The sequence below is a fragment of the Rhinolophus hipposideros genome, assembly GCF_964194185.1.
Source record: "Rhinolophus hipposideros genome assembly, chromosome: 8".
NCBI lineage: Eukaryota > Metazoa > Chordata > Mammalia > Chiroptera > Rhinolophidae > Rhinolophus > Rhinolophus hipposideros.
The window spans coordinates 62,578,205-62,605,666 of NC_138054.1; the positions used below are offsets into that span (position 1 = coordinate 62,578,205).

The 27,462-nt window shown below is 48.9% G+C and overlaps 1 protein-coding gene across 1 annotated transcript; it reads right to left on the minus strand.

Moving 5' to 3' along the window:
* Positions 1-472: 472 nt before the first annotated feature.
* On the minus strand, positions 473-19,829 carry CYP4B1 (cytochrome P450 family 4 subfamily B member 1). The gene is made up of 12 exons (XM_081055953.1): positions 19,539-19,829; positions 8,822-8,963; positions 8,596-8,640; positions 7,920-8,047; positions 6,998-7,122; positions 6,553-6,704; positions 6,298-6,404; positions 5,304-5,494; positions 3,449-3,582; positions 1,811-1,875; positions 1,628-1,710; positions 473-1,183 (listed from the first exon to the last, which is right to left on the minus strand). Exons 1-12 carry the CDS (start codon positions 19,716-19,718, stop codon positions 1,000-1,002), a joined length of 1,536 nt encoding a protein of 511 aa, XP_080912079.1. The 5' UTR covers positions 19,719-19,829; the 3' UTR covers positions 473-999.
* Between the last annotated feature and the right edge of the window lie 7,633 nt (positions 19,830-27,462).

Below are 27,462 nucleotides of genomic sequence, written 5' to 3' on the forward strand. Positions count from 1 at the left end.
GGTAGCTGTGCCCCTCCTCTTCTGAGAAGCTGCTGACGCATGCCTCAACTGTTGTCCTTTACACTCAGGTGTAATGGACCCATTAGAACAATAGCATCTCGCCCCTCCTGTTTGGCTCATGGGATAATCTTATCTTATGAGACTTGTTCCCCCAGGGATTGTATGCACCACACCTTGGTCATTTGGAGGATGGTATGCATCGGTTGCTTTGGGACGATTATGGGATTTGGAATAAATGATTATTGTGTGGTGTAAGAATTTCGCAGACCCTGCCCTTAATCATGTGATCTCTATTGTGAAAAATCAATAAATAAATACCCACGATGACCTGATTCGGGGCCCTTGAGGTTGTGAGTCCCTTGGTCCTCTGTGATTTAACTATATTTGAGTCTCTGTCTCTTTATGAGAGTTTAACCCTCGCCGCCTCCCTCGCCTTCCCACGGCTTGTGTTGTGCAGGACGCAACAGAAATTCATTGTTCTGTGTATTTTTGCTTCAGGTAAATTTTCTTTAGATTATATTCCAAACACACTTATACAATATTAAACTAACAGACCAATCTCAGTCAAGGCGTAAGCCCTGAAAGCCATCCCTCTGTCATATGGAATGGGCGAGTACCTGGTCATAACCGTGAATCCCAGGGCACAGCTTCCGTTGCATTCACTTGTCGCTCAGACTGGAATGAAAGTCCATCCTACATCTTGGAAAGATTGCCAATTATGGGAGAAAAATGAGGAACCTAGGAACAAGTAGGTGCTCACCACGCGTTTGTTGAATGAATGAGTCAGCTCTAGAATACATGCATAGTAAGCATTTATGGACACACATGGTTACATCGCATCATCTTTGGGGTGATTGTCTATGCGGGTGCCTGCTCCCCTTCTAAACTACAAGCCTCCCAAAGGCAGGGAATCACAGCTGTTCCACAATCCAGCCTGGGGATGCAGGTGCCCGGGACAGGCCACAACCTGCGTTATCTGGGGTCTGACTCTTGGCAAAGCTACTTGCAGAAGCCGGGGCCCAGTGGCTTCAGGTGGAGGTGGATGCCATTCTTGGACTTCAGGATTAGCTGGAGACTCTTGATGGGAGGCCGTGAGGGGTCCGGGGCAAACTCAAAGCGGAGCAAGCAGAGGCCCGTGACCACCTTCATCTCGTTCATGGCAAACTGCTGCCCAATGCAGTTCCTGCAGAGACCAGCACAAGGCGCATCAGGCTATGGCGTGTGAGGAGCCATCAAATCCAGCACTCTCAGTGGCCAACAAAAATCAATAAGGATTTTTGCATGAATAATTGGCTGATTGATTGATTGAGTTGGACTTAAGAAACAGATCTTGGGAGCATGGTAGGGTCGCAGACTGAGTATATTCCCATTGGGTGTTCTGGCTTCGGAGTTCTGGCTTTGGCGGGTGAAGGGTTTTCTGGGAATGATTCACCCACCCCACCTGCCAGGAACATGAATATGCTAATAGCAAAACGAAGGTCCCTGGAATCTACCCTGCATTAGGATCACCACAAACCCAGCGCGGTCCCCCTCACCACTGAGTTCCTCAAAAGGATGCCCGACACACGCCCTCCTCCTTCCTCACTGCCCTGCCCTGAGGGCCTGCAGATGTTGGGCTTCTCCTTACCTGGGCCCAGCAGAGAAGGGCATGAAGGCAAAAGGGTGGCGTCCGGTTGCATTCTCAGAGGAAAAGCGTAGGGGGTCAAAGACCTGAGAGAACAGCCCTTGCTTCAATAGCTGCCAGGTCCGAAGGGAGGGTGAGCCCCACAGCCTCCCACCCATCTGAATTCTGGGTTCAGGAATGGGGTACCTCAGGGTCGGGCCACACTGAACTGTTCCTATGCAGGGCATAGATGTGCAGAGAGATCAGGCTACCTGTTGACAGAGCAGAAGCCGGGTTACTAGGTGCCCCTGGGACAGCCAAGCACACCGCCTCACAGAGCCAGAATTCCCTATGTCCTCCAAGCTGGGCAGCAGCCCCTGCCTCAGAGATGCCAGTGACAGACCGTTCATGACCATACTCAACATATAAAAGTACCTTTAATCATTATCACACGTACGAGGACTCACAATTAAGTCCATGAACTTGGTGTAACGATGTTGCTGACCTTATTTGAAATCAGACGAATTTGTACCAACTAGACAAAAAGTTAACAAACTCTACTATTTAGGAGTGCTGAAAATGCTGTGTTTAGATGATCTGAACTTTTCGCCAACAATTCATGGCTCTTGCATCACGACAATACACCAGCTCACACAACACTGTCTGTGAGGGAGTTTTTAGTCAGTAAACAAATAACTGTATTGGAACATCCTCCTTACTCACCTGACCTGGCCTCCAATGACTTCTTTCTTTACCCAAAGATAAAGTAAATATTGAAAAGGGAACATTTTGATGACATTCAGGACATCAAGGGTAATACAACGACAGCTCTGATGGCCATTCCAGAAAAAGAGTTCCGAAATTGCTTTGAAGGGTGGACTAGGTGCCGGCATTGGTGCATAGCTTCCCAAGGGGAGTACTTCGAAGGTGACCATAGTGATTGAGCAATGAGGTATGTAGCACTTTTACTAAGATGAGTTTAGGAAATTAATTGTCCGACCTCCTTTTTCCTGTGGCCCCATCAATGGGCATAGAACCGTACAAGACATTGTGAAATAGAGAAAACAGGAGGGCAAAACCCTGGCCACTACAGGCTAGGACAGGTGAGGATTATTACTAACTTTCTGCTTTCAATTCACTGCTTCGCAAGGCAAGTTACAGTATTTCCCCGAAAATAAGACCTAGCCGGACCATAAGTTCTAATGCGCCTTTATGAACAAAAATTAATAAAAAACGGGGGCTTATTTTACTATAAGTCTGGGTCTTTAATATAACATGATATGATACGATACGATACAATGTAATGCAATATAATACTGAGTTTTACATTAATTTTTGCTCCAAAAGACGCATTAGAGCTGATTGCCCAGCTAGGGCTTATTTTCGGGGAAACAGGGTATTTATAACATGCTATCAATAGTAAGAGCTACCATTCAGAGGGCTCTTCCTATGTGCCAGACACAGAGTCAAACACTCTTTACAAAGCGCCCGCGCACAGTTGCACAAGGTGTACACCACACATCACAGTCTCTGGGAATGATGCCCTCCGAAGTTGCTCAGGGCATAACCTGCAGGGCGGTACATGACAGCCCTGACGAACATTGTCTCTTGAATCCTGATCACCACCTTGTAAGGCAGTTTCTCTTCTCATCCCCATTTTACAGAAGAGCAAACAGAGGCTTAGGGATAGAGGGATTTACTCATTTGTTGTAGAGCCAGCATGAATCCAGGCCAAGACAAAGCATGAGCTCTTCGCCATTGGTGCAAAGTTTGGCCAAAGGCACAGAGTGGTCAGGAAGCATCCTCAAGGGCTCCAGTGCCACCCCCAAATCCACCCCATCCCACCTGCGGGTAGAGAGCGGCCATCCACAAAGTTCACAGGCTTGCTGAGCTGGCGGTACACCTGGGGCACAGGTGGGTAGAGGCGGAAGCTCTCCTTGATACACATGGTCAAGTAGGTCATCTTGCTGAGATCATCCCTGCCAACAACCAACCAGTTATTTCTGGGGGTGGGAAACAATGGAGTCCTGTGGAATGGCAGGGCCCAGCCCCACCTTGCCCCCCTTACCATCGTCACACACCCGAGAGTCAGAGGGACACAAGTGCTCCAAGTGTTCACACCAGACTGCGCATGGGGTGGTCACTCAGACACTGGGGTTCTGACTCCACTTTTCTCCATCCCTCCCTCATCTTCACTGCCAGGAAGGGAAGACACAGGACCCTAGAGGTATATGTGCACCCAGCATCAAAGACAAGGCCACTCCTCTGTCTCTCAGAGCCACACAGAAGCCCCACGAGAGACGGTTCTTTAGGTTCTGCTTAGTTTCCCCTAGGGAGCTGGAATTGAAGGGACAGGGGCTGATAGTCATTGTTTGAATTAGGTAACAAATGTGTGAACAACGACAAGCTCAGGTACAAAATATGCTTTTGTTTTCCCTTTTGCCAATAGGATCTCAGCCCCAAATGTGAGGTAAAACTATAACTACTGTGCAACACCTTATTACAGAGCCCTAAGCCCTAATGTACCCCACCCTCTGCGTCCTCATTTCTCATTTCTGTTTTACTCTTTTAGTGACTATGTACCTTTTAAGTGGCTTCAAGTTCTAGACAGAACGAAATGAAAATGAAATAAAGACTCTAACTCCCTGCCTCCAGGCTGTGCTCACACTGTTACGCAACCTAAAATGCCTGACTCTGTCTCCCTTTGCTTATCTGAGTTTTCTGCTCCTTATAAAGCCAGCTGAGCCCCACCCATTCTGATTCGTCTGCCCAAAACATGTGGCCACTCAACCTTACTCCAATCTGCAGTTTTCTCCAGCTTTTTAGTTGTGTGTCTTTGTCTGTCTAAAAACTCCCAAGGGCAGCAGTTTCATTCTCTTCGTCCTAATCCCTCCCTCCAAGCACCTGATATACGGCAGGACACCTGGTAGATTACCAACATCCAACCAATAAAAATAAATAATGGAGACTTCGTCCTCCAAATCTTAGATCCTGTAATTAGGGGTCAGTCTCCCTGAAATGAATCTGAGGTGCTTCTCATCAACTGAACATTTTTGCACCCTTGCTGTGTGCCGGGCCCTGTGCTAGAGGTGAGGTGGGTGACATAAGGGAGGAGACAGGGAGAGAGGGAAGTGAAGACAGAGGCAGGAGAGGAGCCTGTGCACGGTTCCCAGACAGCCTGCTGCGAAGAGATCAGCCTCAATCTGTGTCTTGTAAATGAGTTCAACTTGAAGCAAGAAGGAAATCATTGAAAGTTTTAAGGTATGAGATTTGGAAACAGCCTTTTCTCCTTCACCAGAGGAGGCTGGATACTGCATGTGGCCACATGAAGGCAGGTGGAAAGGAGTCAGCTCCCTGGTGTCCCAACTCTGTTCATCCCCAATTTCCACCTCTTTCTCTCCTAGCACCCCAGGTCTATCATGGAACCCACAAGGGTAGTCAGGTTCTGCCATCACAGTCACCACACAAAACATCGGCCTCCTGTTGACAAACTTCTCTGTGACTCACATCTGAAAGCCTCTGTTGTGGGAGAATGGGCTCAAGGGTTCACCCACCCACTGGAGCTAACAGGACAGCTGCTGCCACCCTCACCTGGTTTCCAGGATGGGCCTGTGTCATCTGCGATGACACCACACAGAATGGGCACAGCCCCTCCCTGAGCTGAGCAGGACAGACGGGGCTCACACGCAGCCTCACTCACCACTGGAAGGAGTCCCGGTCCCCGAGGATCTCACGGACCTCCTCCCGACAGCGATCCTGGTGCTCTGGGTACAGAGCCATGCAGTACAGAAACCAGGAGATGGCACTGGTGGTGGTGTCATGGCCTTCGAACATGAACGTATCCACCTCAGCCCGGAGCTCTGCATCTGACAGTTTGATCTCATTTTCATCCTGGGTTAGGGAAAGCATAATGGAGCAAGCCGAGTCACTTGTGGTAGGGACCGAGAAGGACTCTTCACAGGGGCTATCCCACGAAAGTCCAAGAGAGGGAGAAAAGGCTCTCTTTCACACTGGAGATTAGGACCTTCCCCCAATTCCTATTTGTTCTCCCAAGCCCAGCTTGGAGGCCTCAACCTCCAGGAAGCCTTCCCTGACCCCTCTGGCCAAGAGAGCTATGACCTTACCCAGCCTGAACTATCAGTTCTGCTCACTTGACACACAGAATGCCACCTGGCACAGGAAGAGATCTTTGTCAACATCCGCCTCCCGTCCTCTCCACGGGACTGTAAGTGTCTGCAGGGCAGTGCCAGATCTTTCTCATCTTCTGTGTTCCTAACTCACCAACTAACTCAGGGTATGGTCAGTGAGCTTATGGAATGGATGAGTAAAGGAATGAATGAATGAATGAATGAATGAATGAATGAATGAATGAAGACTACGATTCTAAGATTCTAGGGTGCTGAGATTCTTCAGTGTCTTAGAAGTCATTGCTGGTCTTCAGGCCTCCTGTATGTGAGCCAGCCTCACTACTACATGTCTCCCCAGTGCGACAGCCAGCCACACCCTGCCCCTTCCCACCTCTGAGTCTTTGCTGCTAAGTGTCATGGGACAAGGAACAGCTCATATTTGCTGGGGACAGAGGAAGAAAAGCTTAAGAGCCCCTGCTGCTGTCGAGTGAGCCCTTTCCCGGGAGGATGGCCTGGAGAGCCCTGTGGGACCAGGTCGCAGGTGGAGGTGGGCAGCCGGTCACTGACCCGAGCCCCCAGGAGAATGTCCAGGAAGTCCAGGTGCCTTCGGCTCTGGATTTTCTCCTGCTCTTTCTCGTCCTGCAGAGCAGCTTTCCGTTTCCTGATGACCTGGTCTGGGCCAAGAGCACAGGGTGTTACTGTCTGCGGACTCATCCTCTGCCCACAGGGGCCCTGAAGTCCTGCAATGGGAAGGATCCCACAGGGGCTGGGATGGACTAGAACCTAGGCTTCCTGCGGGTGGGCCCTGCGGCACAGGCTCACCTGTGTGGTCATGTGCCACCTGGCAGGCTCCCAGGAAGCGGCGGCCATGCGGGGTGAGCCAGTAGATGAAGTCGTTATGGTACAGGAACTCCTGGAGGCGCTGCTGCACCATCAGAGTGAGATTGTAAACTGCCTGATAGTAGCTACTCTCCCTGCAGGGCAGAGGGAGGGGGAGGGGCGATCAGACACTGGCCCACAGCGGAGCTCCACGCACCATCCCAGGGATCCAGCCCCAACTGCAATGCTTTCTCCCTCCCTCTCCCCGCCATTGAGCCTCGCCAAAAGCCAGTATCTGTCTCCCTGCCACGGACAAACCCTGCTCCCCCTAAGTGGGTATTCCGTAGGGCCAGACCCAGGCTTCTCTGAGCATGGCCCAGGAGTCCTGCCAAGTGTCCCCTCTGAGCTTGCGTGGGTGATCCTGTGGTCGCCCCAAGTGCCCTCTGACCTGTGGCCCAGGCCACCATCTTGTTTGCCAAACGTGCACTTCATGAGTGAGTCCAGCGCCATGTGGCCCACATCGCAGAAGATGTCAAAGCTCTTATCCTCACGAGCCTTTTCCTCCCACTTGTCCTGGAGCCCAGAGAGGGAAGGTAACGTGGAGGACCAGCGGGGCTGGATGTCCCACCCTTGCACCCAGGACCCCCAGCCTGTTCTGCCTGCCAGGCACCCAGTCCCTGGCCTGTCTTCCACCCTGCTGGACCGTGGCTTGGGGCGGGCAGGGGCTTCAGGCTCAGAGGGCAGGATCTGGACGCAGGCCTTACACAGCACACAAGATACTTCCTTCCATTCAGGGCAGACCATATATAAGGGAAGAGGAGGGCAGAGAGGTGTTGAGCTCCCCAGCACGGTCTGTGTGTAAGGCAGGCCTGCAGTAATGCTGGGGGAAGAGTTTTCTGCAGAGGGAAAGTTTACCCTGAGCGACCTCAGGGGATTATCAGCCCTCAGATGCTGAGCCTTGTCCCTGATGATGACCCATGATCCTTGGTGTGCCTTTCAGGGATGAGATGCTAATGGCATAGAGAGTGAGGAGTTCCTGTTTAGATGTGAAAAGCCTTCCTGGTATTCTCAAATATAGGCATCCCTCAGATCTGCTACAGTTGGAGCCTCCTTGGGGACTCACAGAGGCCCTTTGTTCTGTGAGGGAGGGCTGGGTCTCCAGCTGGTGACAAGGGCCATGGCTGCTTGACCACTCGGAGCTTCAGCACCCAGTCAGCACCCAGCACACAGCAGGTGACAGGAAACACAAGTCTCAGCATCGCCACCTCAGGGCCTCAGTGACTCTCCTCACTGCCCTCCCCCGGGAAAACTGGGGTGGGTTTCGGTCGACAACAGTCAAAGCTTCCAGGAGCGGGACACACGGAGCTCACCAGCATTGCATGTGTGGAGCTGGCAAACACGGCCACGTAGGGCTTCAGCACGTCATAATGGAAGGCAGGTGTGAGCAGCTTGCGGTGCTGGAACCACTTGGGTCCGTGAAGGACCAACAGGCCCTTCCCTGGGGAGGGAGGAAAGCGGGAGTATTGGTCAGTCCAGACACACCTGCCCCACCCCTGGCAGCCTGGGCCTAGGCGAGCCCCACCCCATCCCACCCCAGCCCAGTTCCCCCAGCAGAGCCTCATATCCCAACTGAGCTCTGCCTTACAGCCACCGAGGCTCCCAGCCTCTGGTGACACCAGCCTTGGGCACACCGCCCTACCTTCCCTCAAGCCCTTACCCTGACCAGCACCGCCTATAATATCTCCTGGGATAAACTCCAGTGCCACCTCCTCCAGGAGGCTGTTCCTCATACTCACACATTTTCCAGAGCCCTTGCCCTGCCTTCCAGGGAAGAAGACACACCCAGCAGGATAAGGTACCTGGGTCCTACTTCCCTGAACAACCAGGTGCTCTCCTGCCTCCTCCCTGGTCTCCTCACTCAGCACATGAGCTTAGGAGGGTCACATGGGACCAGGTGGTCTTGTGGATGGATAACTGACTGAGCAAGAACAAACCAGGGAAGGTCCTGGTCACCCAGCATCAACGGCAGAGAAGGTGCCCACTCACCAATCCAGGGGAGGAAGAAGTCATACACATCCGAGGCCTTGGGGTCTGCAGCAGACAGAGAAGGTGGGGTCTAGTGAGGCTGGGGAACTCCCAGAGGAGATTTACTGATAAACAGGATGTGGACCTCAGCTTCCCAGACTTCAGCTGTGGGCCCAGGACTCTGCCCCACATGGTGTCCTCAGCCCTCCGCTCTCAGGAAGCCCCGCCCTCTCCTGAGAACTCTCACCCCCTCGGCTGTACACAGCTTTGACATAGTCCGGCTCGTAGATGTTCAGGAAGCCCTGAAATGGTCCGATCCACAGTTGGTGGGCATAAGGAAACTGGTGGGCCCAGGATACCATCTTGTCCAGGCTCCCTGTCTTTTGCATCTGTAATAGTGATAGAAGGCCCAGCCACTCAGGAATTCAACGTCATCACTCGGGCCCTAAGTTCCTGATCAGGGAAGAGGGGAGGCTGCCCAGACAGGCCCTGGGAATGTCCCTCCCTCCTGTGCACCATCCCTTCCAGCTAGTCACCGAGTCCAATCCCTGTATGGGCTCAGTGCCCTCTCCAGCCCCACTGCCGCTGTTTTAAATCAAAGCCACCCTGTTATTTACGTGTCTTTGCCTGAAACTCCAAACTGATCAACCTGATTCCTTCCATCTGCTTCTTGCCACCAACCCTCTATCCATACCACAGCCATAGGGATTTCTTTTCAGCATTGAAAGTTTTTCATTACAACATTACCAGCTTGTTGTGCAATGAAGAAATCACCTCGGTTTCCACCTCTGTAAGTCATTTAACAAGTTTTTATCGAGGACCTACTATACGCAGGGCACTGTCTAGATGTCTCAAAGGAATGAGAAAGACATGTTCCTGCCCTGTCATTCTGTGGGTAGACTCATTAGAAAGAAGGAAATAATTATGTAAAATGATTGTGGACAGTAATAAGTGCTAAGAAGGAAATAAACACAGTGCTATGAGAGACACTAACAGGGAAGACCTGCTTCGATACAGTGATCTGGGATTGCCTCTTGTTGGAGATGGCATTTAAGGTGAAACCGGAAGGATAATAAGGAGCTAACCATGTGATGAGTTTGGGAATAGCATCCAGGTAGAGGGAACAGCAAGCCCAGAGACTCTCGGGTGGGAAAAGTGTGGTACTTTCCAGGAGCTGCCTCTTGGTGGGACAGTGGCCTGAGATGAGGTTGAAGAGATCATCCAGATGGGGTTGTGTGCCCTTTGGGGGTTTTTCTAGCCGCATCTACTTACCCAGAGTTATTGTATGTAAAAACAGAGTATATAATAAATACTTTCCAAAACCTGCCTTCTTTCATTTAAAATATATTGTCCTTCTTTTCAAACTAGTTCATTTAGCTGTCCCTCACTATTTTTAACAATTGCCTAGTATTCCACTATAGGGATGTAGCATTCTGTACTTATTCATTTTTCCCTATTTTGAGGGACCCTGTCAGAGATACACTTAAAACCCTTTAGTGATGTGCCCATGGGATTCTCAGAATAGAGTCTGAGCTCTATAATTTGTGAGGAGGTATATCTAGTTTTTATTGAGTACTGCTGTTAGCCAGGCTTTCTTCTAAGTATCTTGCATTTTGACTTCTTTCAATCCTCACAACAACTCTATGAGTCCCGGTTTTAGCGAAAAAGAATCTACTTTGAATATGGAGTTCCCACATGTTTTAGATGTAAGACCTCGGCAATTATTTAGACCTCTGAAACTTACTTTCCTCACCTATAAAATGGGGGTAGTACTTAGCTTATAAGATTGCTTCGACCTTAGTACATCACGTAGGTCGTGTTTGGTATTAGTTGAGGTCGTGTGACATTCAAGGCCCTCCACTGATCCAAGGCATGAAATGACCCAGGGCTGGATTTTGCACATAGTGAATCCTCAGCTGGTAGTTTCCTCACCTGCAAGCCTACCTTTCCTCAACATCTTCCTGCAGGCCTCCTCCCTTCATCTCCTGACATATCCTACTCCCAAATGCCCCAAAATGCAGTGGAGAATGTGCTCTGAACATGCCCTACAATACTTCCACCTGTGGGTAAAGGCCTGACCAAACCTTGTCCCCAGTCATATGGGAAGATAACCTTGGCTTACGCTCTTCAACTCTGTTTCCCTGGAAACTTGATAACTGCAGGATGTCAACTGTGTTGCTAGACAACACGGCTATGGCCAAAATGAACCCTGGTTGGTAAATAACATCTGGACTGGAAAGAACCACAAATGAACTATAAACACCCGAATGGAGACACCGTGCTTTGGGTTTTTGTGAGCGTGAGTACATGGCCCTTGCAGGAACCCTGCAACTGTCACTGGACATGAGGAATCCGTGGGGCTTGAGGATTCTCAGACAAGGAGGACACACACCCACACATTGGATTTCATCTCCTTGCCCCTGGCCAGCCCCTCGCTGACAGCTGTGTGCATATTGTGAGGAATGTGTGACGTGGCCTTCCTGGCAAGTTCCCATATCGTCAGAGTAGACAGATGTTAACTTTGCCTATGGCAGCCTTGTGAGTCTGAACGTGAAAACTAAGACGTCCTCCTGGGTGTGCAGCCACCCTGTGCCTTTGCTTATACCATCCCTGGTCCTCGTACACGCTGTATGCGAGCACTGCCTGTTCCTTGACATCCAGCTTGAATGTGCCCTGCTCCAGAACCTTTCTATCCTCCAGTGACTGAAATCTGCCTCTCGGGGCCTCTCCAGTTCTCTTAGTACCTTACCCATGTTCTGCTTATGTTATGATGGCTTGCGTCCACAAAAATGTTAATATTAACATTGGCATGGATTGAGCATTCAATGTGTTCAGACACCACAGTGAACCTGCTATATAAATTCTTTCATTTAATCCTCAGAAAATTCTACAATAAGGACACTGTCCTAATTCCCACTTCATAGATGACAAAAGGAAGCTCAGTTACACGGTTCATTAGTGACTGAACTGGGATTCACACCCAGGAGTCTTGACTCCATTCATAGGCTTAGTTTCCTGAGTACACAGATCACATCTGTGGCATCTCCAGGTCACCGTGGAGCTCAGCATAGTGCCCTGGAAATAGTACATACTGGATAAAGTGTGTGTTGAATGAGTGGAATGGATAAAGGAAATGAAAAAGAAGGAAGACAAAAAAGCAGGGCAGAGAACACACAAAGCAGCTGGCTAAAGTGAACGTTGGCTAGAGACAGTCAATCTCATTAGGAACCAGCCCAGGTTGTTGCTCAATTTGGGGAGTTCTAGAAGGGCCACCACCAGCACTCCCTGCGTGCCAAACAGCATTGCAGATTTCCATTTGTTTTTCCCAGCCGGCCCAAACCCGCCTACTCTGACTAATGTCCGGATTTGCGGCTCGTTTCCGCATTCTATATCTTGACATGGGACATGGAAGGGAACAGATATGTACTGAGTATCTCCTATATGTCAGGTATTATGTGAGTGAATTCATAGGTTGCCTTACAGAGAATGGATGATTACTCCCATTTTACACATGAGAAAACTGAGGCTCAGAGACGTGAACTGATTTCCCATTGCTTGCAATGTAGTGCTATTCTAACTCAGCTGAGAACCCCCACATTCTCTTTTGCACATCGAAGCCTGTCAGGGCTGCTGTGTTCAGTTGCACAAATTGTGCAGTGCACAGGCCTAGGCTGTGACATTCGTGTTGAGATCTGTGCAAGTGCTGGCCCTTCTTTTTCTTCCTGTAAAGTTCCCTTTCATAGTTCTCACCCATTCACCTAATCCATGTTGTATCTTCCAGGAAATAGCCTTGAAGAAGGACAGTGACCACGTGCTAATGTGGCCCCCGGGGACTCTTGTTTGACCTAAGCCACTCCCCTCAAAAGCCCTGGCTACTGGGCCTGGTTACTTTGGTGTCCAGCCAGCCATCTTTTGCCTTCTCTGGGGCTCCTCTCCTTGCACCCTCTGCACAGTCCAGTCTAATTTCCCCAGGGATCTCTTCCCTTGCTGCCTCAGAACTCACCATCCTGAGTTCTACCCATGGGAGTTGTAAGAGTTTTCACTGCCCTGGTGCACCCAAAACGTTTATCAGTAACTAACCAACTAACATTGTCTCCATCCACTGGTACGAAGGAATTTCTTGTGTCCCTGGAGCCCTATATTGCTTCTTATCTTGGATGGTTTTTCTGGAAATATCCCCTTCCTCCTGTGTCTCTCTTTTATTCCCATTTGCTGTCCAGAGTTTTCTTTGCCAACTTTATGATCACCATGGCTGCTCCCCTTCTATTCATCTCTCCCAGGTCCACGGATCTCAACTGGACAGGGGGCAGGGAGAGGCTTAAGTCACAGAGATGCTAGACTCACAGGATAACAGGGGTGGAAGAGGCCGTTGGCTGATCTAGTTCATCTGAGCTCCACTCCCCTCCTCATCGGCCATGCGTCTGCCCCTCTGCAGCTACCCCACCTGGGACAGGAGACCCTGACCTCACACTGACCGCATCTGCAGGCTGAACCAGCTTCTGCTTCCCTGTGCCCAGTTTTCTCCTTCGTGCCCCTGATTGCCCCAGAAACCTGGTAGAAGTGAGGCCAGCTCTGGACACCGGGCCCCACCACTGGACCTGCACCCCCATCAAAAGTGCTGGGGTTTCCTCTCTCTGGGGGTTACATGGCTGCCTGGCCAGCTCTTCTAAATAGAACATCTAGATGCCTCAGACCCTTCCTCAGATGCTCCAAACTGGGACACCTACAGGGATCTGAGGTCAGGGCCAGACTGTTTTTCCCCAGAAAGAAAGAAGCAGGGAGAGAGCAAGGCATGGAGATAATTCACTGACCCCAGGTCCCCAGCCATAACGCCCCCTCCTCGTGTTTGCACTCTTTCTTTACCTCACCAAGAATAACCAACAGGAGAGACAGGGAGGAGCAAGCATAAGTTACTACTCTCCTCTGCTTTCCCACAGTCTAAGTTCTGCTCTGACGATCAGATCTGAAAGGGACTTCAACAACTCCTAGTCAAACCATACCCCCTTTTATAAGTGGGAGCAGTGCACCCCAAAGACCAAAGAACTGTCCCACATGAGTCCGGCATACTGGGAACCCTGAATAAAGTTCTATCTGCTTTCCCTCCTGTTGAGACAGATTAGCTAGCATGTTGTTATGTAAAGAGGAAAGTCCCTGGTAGAATAAAGAGACAGCTACAGCTTGGAACTCCAGGTTCTGAAATGACTCATTCACTTTAGGGAAAAAATGTAATTGGCTCTGGGGGTAAATAGGTTATATCGTAAACCCCTTTAGGCTGGATAAACAGAGCAAATCTGATAGACAGGATCCATTTGGAAGGCACCATCTCCCTTTCCCAAGCATACAAGAAAAAGTATAAAATGAGAGCCTTTTGCCTTGGCCAGTGGACGTCCCAGTGTCGGGTAGCATGTCTCTTTAGAGACCTGTACTTTCACTTTCACGAAAATATTTGCTCCTTGATCTCTCCTTCTGAGTTTGTGGTCTCATTCATCGGGTACGTGTGACCAAGATGTCCTGGCACCAGACACCAGAATCTTATATCATTTGGAGTACTGGACTGTTAACAAGCCTGCCCAAGCCATCAGTCACTGACCTGAAGTTCATTTTGTGGGTGTTCAAGAAACAAGCTGTCTGCTTAGAGAGTCTGCCGCAGCCAGAGCTCTCCCAGGGGAGCTGCTTGAGAACAAAAACAAATCTCATGAAATGGGGTAGGAGTTCAGAAAAACAAGCAGTTAGGGAGGGGCGGGGGAAGGGTTTTCCTCTCCCCCAGCATGTTGGGTTCTGATGATGCAGGCTCTGCTAATTAATCTCAGATTCCCAGTACCCAAAGTTGCCTGGCCCAGCTCCTTCACCACACGCAAAACCCTGCCCCAAGACTTCAAACATCTCTAGCAATATAAAACTTAGTACTTTTCAAAGCAACCCTAATATCTTTGGACTGTCCTAATTCTTACAAAGACTTCTTAGTCACCAAACTGAAAGCCACCTGCCTTTGTCCTTCCCATGAGTCTCTGCTTTGCTCTCTGGGCCCATACAGGGAGATTCTGCAGGACCTGGGAGTTGGGGGCCAGATCCTCCCGGGTCTCATCTCCAGGACGGACATTCTCAGATGCCCTTGGGTGATCTACTTTCAGTCATTTCCTCCCGTGGGCACTGCTACACACACACACACACACACACACACACACACACACAGACAAGATTGATCAACACATGGCCTATGTGTGAACGCCCACCAGTGTCAAGGACAGCAAAGGTATGTATTCAAAGCTAAAGGGTTAGGAGGGCCTGCCAAGAAAAACCTACTAAAACTGAGAAGAGGTGGCACCTCTGAAATAACGATAAAAATCAGTGAAAAAAATGGCTTCAATTTATACAAATTCTTTGAGGATTCTTCTGTGGGATTGAACAGAAAGCCATGAGGAGCCCGGAGGGAGGGGATCTAATGAGTAATGCTGCAAGAAGCAGAGAATTACGTCCCCCACACACACTTACTCTAGTGACAAGTAGGTGCGTTCATCCTCCATCCATCCTTTCAGAGACAAGTATACTGCTACACATGGATATGTGAACACATGGGAACACACAACACAGACAGAAGGAACCTCTGGATCAATAAAGGCAGCAGAGGGACTTTGGGTGAGATTGACATGAGTCACCACAACTCCCCTAGACACCACATATTGGCTAGGATGTAATGGTGGCCTTGACAAAAGTCACACAATTTTTGATTCCAGGTCTTTCTGTTCCCAAGTGTCTTCTCTGCCCCATGCACCTCTCTATCTTCAGCTTCAAAGATGAACTCCATCCCCAGAAATGACCAAACAAATGCCTAAGAAGAGAGGAGGGCAAGGGCCCAAGAAGTGCCCCACTCCAGGGGTTGCAAACATTGGTCCTCACCCAGGTCAGTGGCTTTGCTGCCCCAAGTTAGGCCTCCCAGAGAGTCATTCACACATTCCACAAATGGGCATGGAGCACCCACTCTCAATGCCAGGTATGGTGCTAGTTCCTGGGGACACAGTGTGAATAAGACAAAGCCATACCCAAGTTTGCATTGCAAGTGGGGAGAAAGGAAATAAGAATCAAATACATCAGTAATATAATTCCAGGTAGTGATAATCCTAGGATGAAAACAAAGCAGGATAAGAGTCAGGACTGCTACTGTAGACAAGGTTTGGGTGGCTCAGTGAAGCCTTCTCTGAGGTGACATGTGAGCAGAGATCAGCAGAAACACTTCTAGAAAGCCCCATAGCATTGGCCACAGTCTGCTCCTCAAAAACTTCTGTTTCTTCAACGGTCCCCTCCTCCCTTCTGTTCCTTGCTCTCAGAAAATTAGCTTTGCTCCTCTTCACAGAGAAAATAGAAGTCGTCACACAAGAAATCTCTACCAAGTCAGCCCCCAGACCTGAGGAATCCCCTGCCCTGTACCCAGCCTCCCCACCTTCCCTTCTGTTCCAATGGAGCAAGCCTCCAAAGTTTGTCCAAGGCTAATCCCTTTGGATTTTTCCCCTCCCCTCAGGAGCCTCACCCATCAAACAGGCCTCTCCCAAACCATAGACCCCAAGCTCTACTGGTTCCTTCCCAACTGCATTTGTTGATCAAACAACGCTAGTTTCTAGGAAAGAGGAATCTTATCTGGCTCCCAAAGATTGAGTTGATTTGGAAGAGGGAAAAGGAATCAGATGCCTCAGGGTGTTTTGCTGCAACAAACTCTGTACTTGGCTTAACACCTGCCGACCAGTTTGCAAAGTACCTGTACTTGAACTCTTTTAATCCTTCTCTAACCCAGCAAAGTGAGGATAGATGCCTGTGTCCATGTTATTGACAATGAAAGACAGGGAAGCACAGAGAGGAAGCCCAATGAAGGCCCAAGATCAATGTCTGCTGAATGAAAGTGGTTCCAGAGCTCTATACCAGGGCTATTCAGTGCACAGCACAAGGTCAAGGGAACAGCCCCAGTCGTGAGGAGGGCCAGGGAAGAGGACGATGCAGTCTCAGGGGATTACCTTTCCTGCGTGGGAGCTTGGTTTCCCTACCTCCACCCCAAAACACAGGTTAGATTTGTGGGTCCCTCCCTGGGGCCCCAACCTGAGGCCAACAATATGGCTGAGTACCCACTATATGCAAAATCATTCCTGGGCCCCAGAATGGAATGGGCAGGACTCTAATAGAATAGAACATAATCCCTTGTCAAGGGGACATATTCTGAGAATTGAGTTATCAGACACTGGCTCACAGCATGGCTCCCCCCAGCTCTATTCCAGCAATCCAGCCCTAACTGCAATGCTTTCTCCCTTCCTATCCCTGCCCTTGAGCCTCCCCACTGAAGCCAGAATCTGTCCCCCTGCCATGAACAAAACCTGCTCCCGCCAACGGGATATCCCTTAGGGGTTGACCCTATCTTCTCTCAGCATGGCCCAAGAGTCCTGCCAACTGTCCCCTCTGAACTTGTGTGGGTTCATCCTGGTAACCCCAAGTGCCCTCTGACCTGACCCCAGGCCACCATCTCCTTTGCCAAATGTGTGCTTCATGAGTGCGTCCAGCGCCAAGTGGCCCAGAGATCAATCAAGCTGTCCAAACACCCCTAAAAAAGGGAGAAAATACCCTAACCGGAGTAAGCTGGTTACTGACACATGCTCAAACTGCTGAAACCTGTCCGTTATTACAACAATAATACAATTAAAATAAAGTGAACATTAAGGCTTGCACCCCACCCCGTGGGTTTTTCTCTATGCATTCTGGGTAAGAACAAGTGCAGAAACTAGTTATATAACCAACATATGTCAATCAAATAACCGCAGTCTATAAGTCACACCTCCTGCTGTAAGGAAATTTACCTGCCCTTGCCTATATAAGAAAAAGCTAACCTAAAGTTAGGTGCAGTTTTCTGTCCCCTGCAACCTGGATGTCAGTGCCTTTCCTCTTGAATAAACTTTCTAACTTCAATTCCTTCTGAAGATGTGAATTCTTTCACCTTTTACCAACAACCAGGGGGTAATTCCAATGGCAAAACAGTGATCACGTGCTGCATGAAAAGGCAGGGGACCTGGGCTCAGCCTTGACTCAATTTCTGAGCTATTACATGCACATAGGAAAATTCCTTGCTCTTTCTGAACCTCAATTTCCTCATCTTTATATTAGAAAAAATAATCCCTACACAGCCCGCCCTATTTCTCTGTTCAGCTGTGGATCTGACCACAGCACAGCTGCCAAGCCCTAGGGAATGCAGAGGTGTTGGGCCTGCCATGGGTTCCCTAGGAAACCTTTGTAGTGCTGGAGAGAAACCACTCCTTCCCCACCCTTCCTGGTGCCAAAGTCTTTCACATACTTGTGTTAGAGCCAAGAAGCCAGAGCTAGGCCATGTTCCAGGCCCTCTATCCACTCTCAAAGTGGGTTGAGAGGGGTGGGGTATGGTAGGGGAGGGTGGTTGGAAGGAAAATGTAGCTAGCTATGACATGAGGAAAGGGGGGCAAGGTCCCCGCCCTAGAGAATCCCATGGGCTAAGGGAAAGGCCAGCTTTGATGCTTTCACGGAGGCAAGAGGAAGTAGAGGGGATGGAATAGAAAAGGGAATGAAGGTCTCCCAAATACTTCTCATACCACCATTAGTGTCAGACCTCAACCTTCCCATGACCTCCTTCTGTACTTAGCACAGCCTCATCCAAGCCATTCTTTGTCCCTTTACTTGTCTTCTCTATCACTCTCTCCTCTTTTGATAGCCCTTCCTACTCTCCAACATCCACTGTTTGTTCCTTCAGTGATGCCAGCTCTGTGGGAGACTTTGTGCTAGACCCTAAGGGTACAGGGATGAATCAGACCTGATCTCTATCCTTTCGGGGTCATGACCTAGTGGGGAAAATGAACAAGTAAACAAAAGATAACAACCCAATGACATAAGTACTGAGATAGAGAGCATGGGGTTAATGCAAACTCCTGGTTGGGCACCGCCCTGGCCTGAGACAGGGAAGGCTCTGGTGTCTGTTTTTCCGTCTAAATAATGAGCTTCTTGACAGCAGGGCCTGGGTCTAATTCATCTCCCCAGTGCATCCTTTCCTTTCCTGGGTGTCTCCAGCATGCCTGAGAAAGTAATTATTTGCAGGGTCAAGAAGAAGCATGGGAAATCCTCACCTGAAGACAATTCCCCAGACTGGGAATAGAAGAAGTAATTATGCCTCTCTCTGACCATAATTTCTGGCATCTATACCTGGGTTCCCAACCTGGCCACAGAGCAAAACACTTGGGACGTTTTTAAATTCACACTCTTAGTTTCAGTATGCGAATTAGGATGTCAAGGGGCAGGGAGCCCAGGAATCTACACCCAGTTGATTCCAAAGCAGGTGTTCCTTGCTCTGTGTTAGGAAACCTCTGGTGTAGATCCCCCAAAAGGTAGGGACCTAAGAAGGGTTCCTGACAAAGGATGGTAAAGTGGTCTCCCCCACGATGAGGGGGAGGACAAGTCAAGATCTGAACCCTGGAAGATGCCACAGCTCCTGAGCCAGCCCATAGGTGTGGCTGGGAGAACCCTACCTTTGGGGGCACCAACCACTTAGACGCTCCAGGAGGTCTCTCAGAGATGACAGCACTCATCTCTGCCTTCACTTTAATTTTCTGCCTTAGAAATTGAAATATTTACATGCATAGTACAAAGAGGACCCTGGTTAAGATTTAAAAGGTATTGCCTAATTTTATCAAACTGCACAGGGGTTTTCCCCCCAATGTTATCGCCAAGCCCATAGCAGAGCTTTGTCTGAACCTTGGACCTGAGAATTATGGGAAGGAGTCCGTGGTCTGCTTGGGTTCCAACTTTAAAGTGGCCTCCACCCAGTCAGGCTCAGAAGGCAGGAGTGAGAGGGAGAACCGGTCGAAAAGCTGACTGGGAACCATGACTCCCAGGGATTGCGCTAGATTCTTTGAAGAGAAAGAGACTGTTTTCTTTCTCCACCCTCCCTCCTTGTACCCATTGCGTACCTCAAGAGCATGCCCAAAGAGCCAGTGGGTGGGTGGTCCTGTGAAGCTGTCCATAGCCCTGGCCAGTGACTGCCTCCGCACCAGCAGACAAATAAGCTTGAGGAAGCCTAAGGCCAAGATCAGTCCAGAAGCCCACAGGCCCAGACGGGAGAGGCTCATGGAGAACAAGACAGGCACCATGGCTGGAGAGGTAGGCTCCTGCCTCCTGCTGCCTCTAGGTTGCTTTATGTTCTGGAGCCAGGAACCCTGCCAGGTCCCTCCCCCAGCCAGGCCCTGTAGCCAGCAACAGCCCAGAGTGGGCTGAGCTTCACAGGGCAGAGAAAACAGCCGCAAAAATCACAGACAACAGAGGAGACAGCTTGGCTGACCACTTCCAAAACACAGCTGGAGACAAACCATATGCTGAGCTTCAAAGAAAACAGGCAATCAGTACCATGCCATGGTTTCTTAGAGGAGTAAACAGAAGGCAATACTTGGTATAATCGTTGGTATAAGGACTGTCTTTTCATATAAGCTCCTAGGATGTTACAGGTGCTTTGTACACACTACCAGTATGTCATTTAACCCAAATAAGGAGGTCATAGGTACTCACTCTATATACCCATATTTCAGGTAGTGAAACTGAGGCTCAGCTTAGCCTGTGTTTTCCACTGACTCTTTCAATATGGGCCACTTGGAGGGCTTGCATTCATGCCAAACCCATGCTACTTCGAGTCCTTTCTTGTGAGGCACTTTCAGGAACAAGGTTCTAGCCTCAGGAAGGAGATCCTGGATCAGAAAAAGAACAACTCCACCCTCAAGACCATAGTACAAACTTGACACTAAGGAACATAGAACATTACTTTCAGGGTGATGAGGAGAGATCATCAAATTCAATCTCTTTTACATTGATGGAGCAAACAACTTCGGCCCAGAGAGGGGCAGGGAATTATCCAAAGCCTGACAGCAAGGCAGTGGCAGCTCTCAATTGCCCAGCCCAGGGTTCTATTGAAGACCAAGCTTGGCCAGGCCCCAGTCTTGCCTGGGGAGAGTGTGCTATTTCTCCCCTGTCAGGGTCCCATAGGAACAGAATTCACTGCAGATGTTTGAGATGAAGATGAGACAGGTTAGTTAGCATGTTGTTAGGTAGACAGGAAGGTCCCTGGTGGAATAAACAAAAGACAGCCAGATCCTGAAACTCCAGGTTCTGAAATGGCTCATTCACTCCAGCACAAAATGTAATGGCGCCTTGAGGTTAATAAGTTATCTCGTAAATCCCTTTTGGCCAGACACAGGGAGCAGATCTGATACTGGATAGAAATGGGTTATTTCGTTAATCCCTTCAGGATGGGCAAACAGAACAAACCTGGTAGATGAATTCCATTAGAAGGTGCCAGCTACCTTCTCCAATCAGGCAAGGGAATATAAAAATAAGAGCTTTTGCACCCCAGTAGGGTCCCCCTCTCATTCGAGAGCTGTGACTCTACTTTTAATAAACTATCCTCTTTTGCAACTCCTTGCCTCTCCCTGGTCCGTGCTTCCATTCTTCGGTTTCGGGAAACCATGTTCCCGACACTCACAGAAATTTCCTACATCAGAGAGGTGTGGATGCAGGACTCCTTTCAGAGGGGTAGGCAGAGTTCAGGAATCAAACAAGGTTGGTGCAGTTCTAGAGATCAGCATCAGTGGGAAACTCATCAACATCCCGAGGCTGGTAGGAACAAGGGGAGGAAATAGCATTTCTGGACCCTGGTAGAGGCAGCTATTGCCAGAAAAATGGTGCCAGCGCAGGGAAGGAGGAGAGAAGGAACGTCCCAGCTTCTTTTCTCTCCCGCCTTCTATTCTCCTTGTGGTATCTCCTATCAGCAAAACCTAAATAGAAGTGAGATGGTAAAGGAGCCTGAGGAAGTCAGCAAGCAGATGTCTGTTTCCCAGCAGAGTAGAGAAGAGCAAAGGCTGGGACTGGCATGGAGGTGGTAGGGGGCAAACCGGTGAACAGGTGAACCTGGAACTCTGGTCTCAGGACTCATGTCACATGTATTGACTCAGAGAATGGTAAAATGCCAAAATGGTGTCCATCTCCTCCACTGCAAGCATACCCTGTCCTGCCCTACCCATAGAGAGAGAAGACAAGATGGCAGCACAGTAAAAGGAAATCCAAGAGAGCTCCTGAAATTTCTGCAGTTGTACTCCATTTCATTAGATCAACACACTGAGAGCAAGTCATTCAGGTCAGAGAGTAAGGGCCATGAAGAGCTATCAGCAGCCTTCCATAGTTTATGGTGAATTCATTTATCAGTGTGGTCTCAGCCTGATGGTGTAATAGAGAGTTTGGGGAGAGCCTGAGGGAGCTCCCACTTGATGAAGGAGCCATGGCTTCTGCCCAGGACCATTTAGGACTCACCTGGGAAGTGAATAGGGTAGTCTAGAAGGTGGTAAGTGGGTGTAGTAGTTGAAAGAGTTAGTTGAATCACTCCCAGCATCCATTCCCAGCTTCTGCCTTGTAACCAGTACCATGAATTTATTGGTTTGGGGGTACACTGGGATTGACCTCACTCTCAACTGCAGCGTGGGCCCATATTTCTTAAGAAAGTCTGCATTCACCTTGCCCATAGTGATCGACTGTTTCGAGGATAGGCACTGACTAAAGTCAGTCAATTATGGCTAATGAAACTCGTGTTGGTCTTCAAATTTAGCTCTCTGTAAATAGACTATACTATTGGCTGAACCAGAAAACATGTGCTCTCAGGAGTCATGAATGTGGGGTGGGCCCCACAAGAAGGTAATCAATGCCTAAGGAAGTGAACTGAACAGAGAGAAACTGAGTACCAGTCATATTGTTTGAACTCCTGAATCAAGCTTCACCTGGAGTTAGTCGAGCCTTTGGATCTTTTCATTAGGAGCCAATAAATGCACACTATTGTTTAAGTTTCATTTGAGTTGGGGTTTTTTTAATTACTTGAAACCGAAGGACTCCTGACTTGTATACAGGGGAAAGCCCAGGTAAGTGGGAAAGGCTTGATTAAGTTGAACTGAAATGTATTTAGGGGTCTAACCTGTGACAAACTGAATGGAATAACCTGGGAAGGGACAAATGGGATTAACCTGATATACTAGGAGTAATGGGGCTAGGCTGGGAAGTACTGAGAGGGCTCATAGAGTAATTCTCAGTGAGGTTAGCCTGGCAAAGCTCTCATAAGAGGGAGCAAGAGATAATCTGATTATGGTGACATTGAAGGGCATGAGGTAGAGGAGAAGCAAACATCCGAGGTATGAAGTATGATGTAGAAACCACAACGGAAGGAGCATGTCAGGAAACTGCAGTATGGAGAGCAGAATTAGCATGGAGCCTCTAACGGAGAAGTAAGGAGATTGGCCTTTGTCTTCTGTGCAGCCGGGGGCCATGGAGGGGTCTTAACCAAAGGAAAAGGGGTGTGTTCCAGGATGACCTCCTCTGCATGTGTGCAGTGGCTCTGAGGTTGCCTGATGTTGAAGGGGCTAGAGTCTGGGTTGGCAATGAGGAAGAGAAAGTCAGAGGGACAACCAGCAGGGTAGATGTTGATTATGGCCTTTGAGGTCCTGCATACCTTCACCTGCCAGCAACATGGCCCAGCATTTATAATCGATTTGTCACTGAACACACTGCTTTCCACTCGCTGGCTGAAGTGTGGCAGCCATCCACACTTCTAGAGCCAAAGACAGGTCATCCTGTGGCCAGAATCGGAGACTGGGCAGTACCCCACTCTAGGCCCTGATCCTACCAGCTACCCATGTCTCCCCCTTGGCAATGTGATTCTTAGAAGTTGAAATGTGCCTCCCTGGATCTTGCACCTATTGCTCTTAGTTCTGCCCTCAAGGGCACAGTAGAAAACACCACCCATTACCTCCTCATCAGACATCCTAGCTGCCTGGAACAGCCAGGAGCTTCAGTTAAGAACCTCATCTTGGGTTTCTGACTGGCCTGAGATGTACATCCAACTTTGGGGAATCTCTTTGCCTCTCTAAATCTCAGGATGCTAATCAGTAAAATGAAGGTTATAACAGTGTTCACCTCATAAGGTTGTTGGAAAGATTAAATAAGAGAATACATGTAAAGTACCCAGCTTTCACATGGAGTGTTCAGTACATTTAAGTTTAGTATTCTCACAGCTGTTTTTGGATGGATGGTGATCAGTAAAAGGAGAATGGATGATGCAACCTCTAGCCTGGATTCTGGGGTTTCTTTGTCTTCTGGACAGCTTGTCCTACTGAGATAGAGTTGCTTCAGAGTAATCCCAGTTGCCCCTGGTTGCTGCCAATCCTGGGCAAGTGCAAAGAGAGGGATGTTAGGCCATATTTAGGAAAGGAACAGGAACTTTCTTATCTTAAAAGCCATCTTCTCTTGCTTTGTACCTTGTACCTGCCAGCTTGTGTTTGCCTTAGGCCTGGAGAAGCTGCCTGGAATGTGGAAACCATCTTGTCCTGTCTTGCTTTGTACTTTGTTGGTCTCCTAGTGGTTTGGGATTAGCGGGTCTGGGCAGGTCTGTGCAGATGGAGGCCTGGGGGCTAGGGTGTGGAGCCGGAGGGCTTGGTCATGCCCCGAAACACTTGGTTGCTAGTGACAATGAAAGAAAACCCCCTGAAGCATTGAAGGGGGAACAACCTCGTTTACCCCCTCCTATAAAACTCCACACCCCTTTTTGCTCGGGGAGGTTATGGTCTTTTCTAGCCTGACCTCCCACACCTCAAACACAACAAATAAATTCTAATAGACTAATTTTGGTCTCCCACAACACACTCCTCCGCCTGTGCCTAACAAGGGAGAGGGAGAAGACTGTGGAAGTGCGTAGGGCAGGGCAGGATCAGGAAGCCTGGAAGGCCTCCATGTTCCATTCAGGTATTACCCAGTAAGGCAAGTCAGGATTCTGCCTCTGCAGTGACCTGAGGGCTTTTGGCTGAGGGACCAGGATGAGGTCCCTGGAAGAAGTAGTTTAGGATGTGCAAGGCTTTGATCCATTTGGAATTTTATGCCTGATATGACATAGAGGTCTAATTTTCCCATTTCCATGTGGACAGTCAATAATCACAGCACCATCTGAGTATTTCATTTATTCCTACTCGTTGATAATTGTATTTTTGTCATAATGATGTTTCAATGTCATTATGAAACACAAAAAGCAATACTATATATTACACACATACCATATCTTAAAAACTGTAAAACATATCTGGAAACATGCTTATTTCAGGTCAGACTTTTGTGGAGGGAGGAAGGGAAGAGGAATAATCAAGAAAGGGTTTTAGTTGTATGTAGCATTTACTTGTTTGTAAAAGAGAAAGACGCATCTGAAACAAATATGGCAAAATATTCACATCTGTTAAATCTGGGAGGTAGGTTCATAGGTCCTATTATATTATTGTCTGTATTTTCAAACTGCTTGAACTCTTGTCTCATAATTTAAAATCTAAATTTAAAACATCGCTTGGAAGGGGTGACATGTCCCAGCTCTGTGGTAGGGGATGGAGTCGTGTGGGAGCAGCCTGAGGCACGATGCTATGGCAGGTTTCCACAGCAGCAGCAGCAGTGAAGTGAAGAGGGGGTTTCTCGAACTTCCAGTGATAGCTATGGTGTCCATTTGGGTCCAGGAGGACCCATCTGAATTAATCACGGCCAAAAGTGATCCTTTGACCCAGCAAGATCATGGGGATTCCCTGAGATGATCATAGTAGCAGAAAACTCAAGGAGGAGCAAAGGGCATTCTCAGACTGGGGGGGGGGGGTAGGGATGGCAGAGGAACAGGAATCCAGCATCTCCTTGGAATATTAACAGGAGGTATAAAGAAAATAGTACCATTTCTACTTTTCTTTTTGAATGGAAATTGCTGAAAGATACTATTCCTGGCTTTAGGACACCAGGCTGAGAACCACTTTCTTAGGCTGACATGACCCAGAGGGTCCTGGGCAGAGCTGAGAGTAGAGGTCACATTTCTGGCTCCTGGCTGACCCACTGCTACCAGCTCAGCAAATACCAGCAGCACACAGGCCCCAGAATCAGGGAAGTTCCGGTTTGCCACTGGTGGGATGATTGTCTAGAATTACCAGGTATAGCATTGAGGAACAAAGGCACCTCTCCCTGCCATGAAGCCCCTGAAGCTTTCTTCAGAATCTGAGGCCCCTTCCTCAAATGTGCTGTCTCCAGTAGCACACAGGAAAATACCCCCATCTTCACCCCCCAGTTCTTTGGCTATGGTCAATTTATTAGTTTCTTGCCACCAGAACTACAGAGCTCAGAGCTGGGAACCTTAGCGATAAGTCCTCATTTATAGATAAATCCTAGAGAAGAAAAGGACTTAACCAGCAAGTGACTAAAAGAGCTGGGAAGAGACCTTTCTCTTCTAGATTTAAGCAATATCTGAGTCTCTGGTAGGTCTGGTAGCCCCAAGGGAAAATTGCACATAAAGCGGAGTGTGAAGTCTTAGCTATTCTGGGGATGGAGCCAGAGTGGGGAAAGAGGGCTCACTGGACACAGTCCCTGGCAAGTGAGAGCAATCAAAGGGTCCTGAGCTCAGTAGCGCAGAGAGAAGAGGTCCTAGGAACAAACTGCAGGACCTTCTCTAATTCTCTAGTCTGCTGAGAGAGTACAACTTAGAGCCAAAGGGAAAAAGCAAGACTCCAGCTCCAACAAAGCAATGGGGAGGTGAGGACAGTGGGGGAGGTGAGAACAGAGTACAAGTTCACATGGCCAGTGCCACAAAGCCGACAGGAGACTGAGTGAATCACAGCTGAGAGTCTGGTAGGGATGGTCACAGTGGCTGGCCACTCCCTTGGTTGTATCTTACCGTTGAGCTCTATCCATGGTACCGCAATGTGATAGCGGAAAAGCATCCTGTATTAGTCAGCGTTCTCCAGAGAGAACTCATCTACAGCTTCCTGATAGGTCAACCAAGAAAGGAACGTGCACGGTCAGTCAAGTTAAGATAGTTTATTAAGAGAAAGTCTATTTTATTAAGAGAGGGTCTATCGGGCTGAGCAATGACGGCTACAGCCCAGTCTGAGTCTAAAAGAGACTGCAGCTCCAAGAGAGGGGTGAGGAGGGTTATAAAGGGGCAGTGCTGACAGTTTTGTTTGAACAGAAAATGCTGACTGCCTGTAAGCCAGTAGCTGTTTTGTAGTGTTTTCTGTTATCGCAAGTTTGGCTCTGTCTACAGGTCCAGGCCAATAGACATTTTGTTATTTTCTTGGAGACATGGGACTGTCTATTGTCAAGCTCTCTGAGACCTGACATTCAGAAACCTAACATTCCACCCTTGTTTGTTATTAAAAAGGAGAGGGGCCAGCGTGTCTCTCTTCTATAGGTGCTTCAGGCTGAATACAGGTGGTGAAAAGAAGGGGACATTGTGGAAGGAGCTGGAATGTTGTTGTAGGAGAAGCATTTCATGGACAGTTCCATTTGTAAATTCCTGAAGTCGGCTCTTCAGGAATGGGATGAAAAGGCAGAGAAGGCAGAGACCAAAAGCCAGGACCAAAAAGATAATGATTAGAGGCCCTACGAGGGGGAGAAGTCAAGGGCCTGAGCCACCCATAAACCAGGAGCTCCGTTGGTTCCTGTGGTGGTCTCTGTTTTTCTGGGCCTGGGCGAGGTCCTGTGATAGGGCCTGAAAGTGTGTAAGGAGACTCCTAGCCCTGCTGACCCTGTCGCTACCCCCACAGAGATGCCCAGTGACACTAGGAGTGGAATAAGGGAGACAACCCTTTTTTGGTGCATGAGAGTGTATATGGGGACACATAGAGATTGATTATTGGGGGCGATCTGAATATCTGGAGAAAGTAAAACTAGGGTGTAGGTGCCTGTCCATTTGGTTAGGAGGCAGGTATATGTGGAGGTTCTGCAGTGGACGAAGAGGCCAGAGGGAACAAGACAGGTGAAGATGTTGAGGGAGAATAAAGGGGCTGGGGTTCCCACATA

Bases quoted from the DNA above. Each gene is read 5' to 3' on its own strand.
- CYP4B1 (XM_081055953.1), bottom strand. From the start codon at position 19,718: ATGGTGCCTGTCTTGTTCTCCATGAGCCTCTCCCGTCTGGGCCTGTGG. The intron at 8,048-8,595 runs GTGAGTGGGCAC...CTCCCTCCCCAG, and splicing joins CTTCTTCCTCCCCTGGATTG to GGAAGGGCCTGTTGGTCCTT. The intron at 6,405-6,552 runs GTGAGCCTGTGC...CTCTTGGCCCAG, and splicing joins GGTGGCACATGACCACACAG to ACCAGGTCATCAGGAAACGG.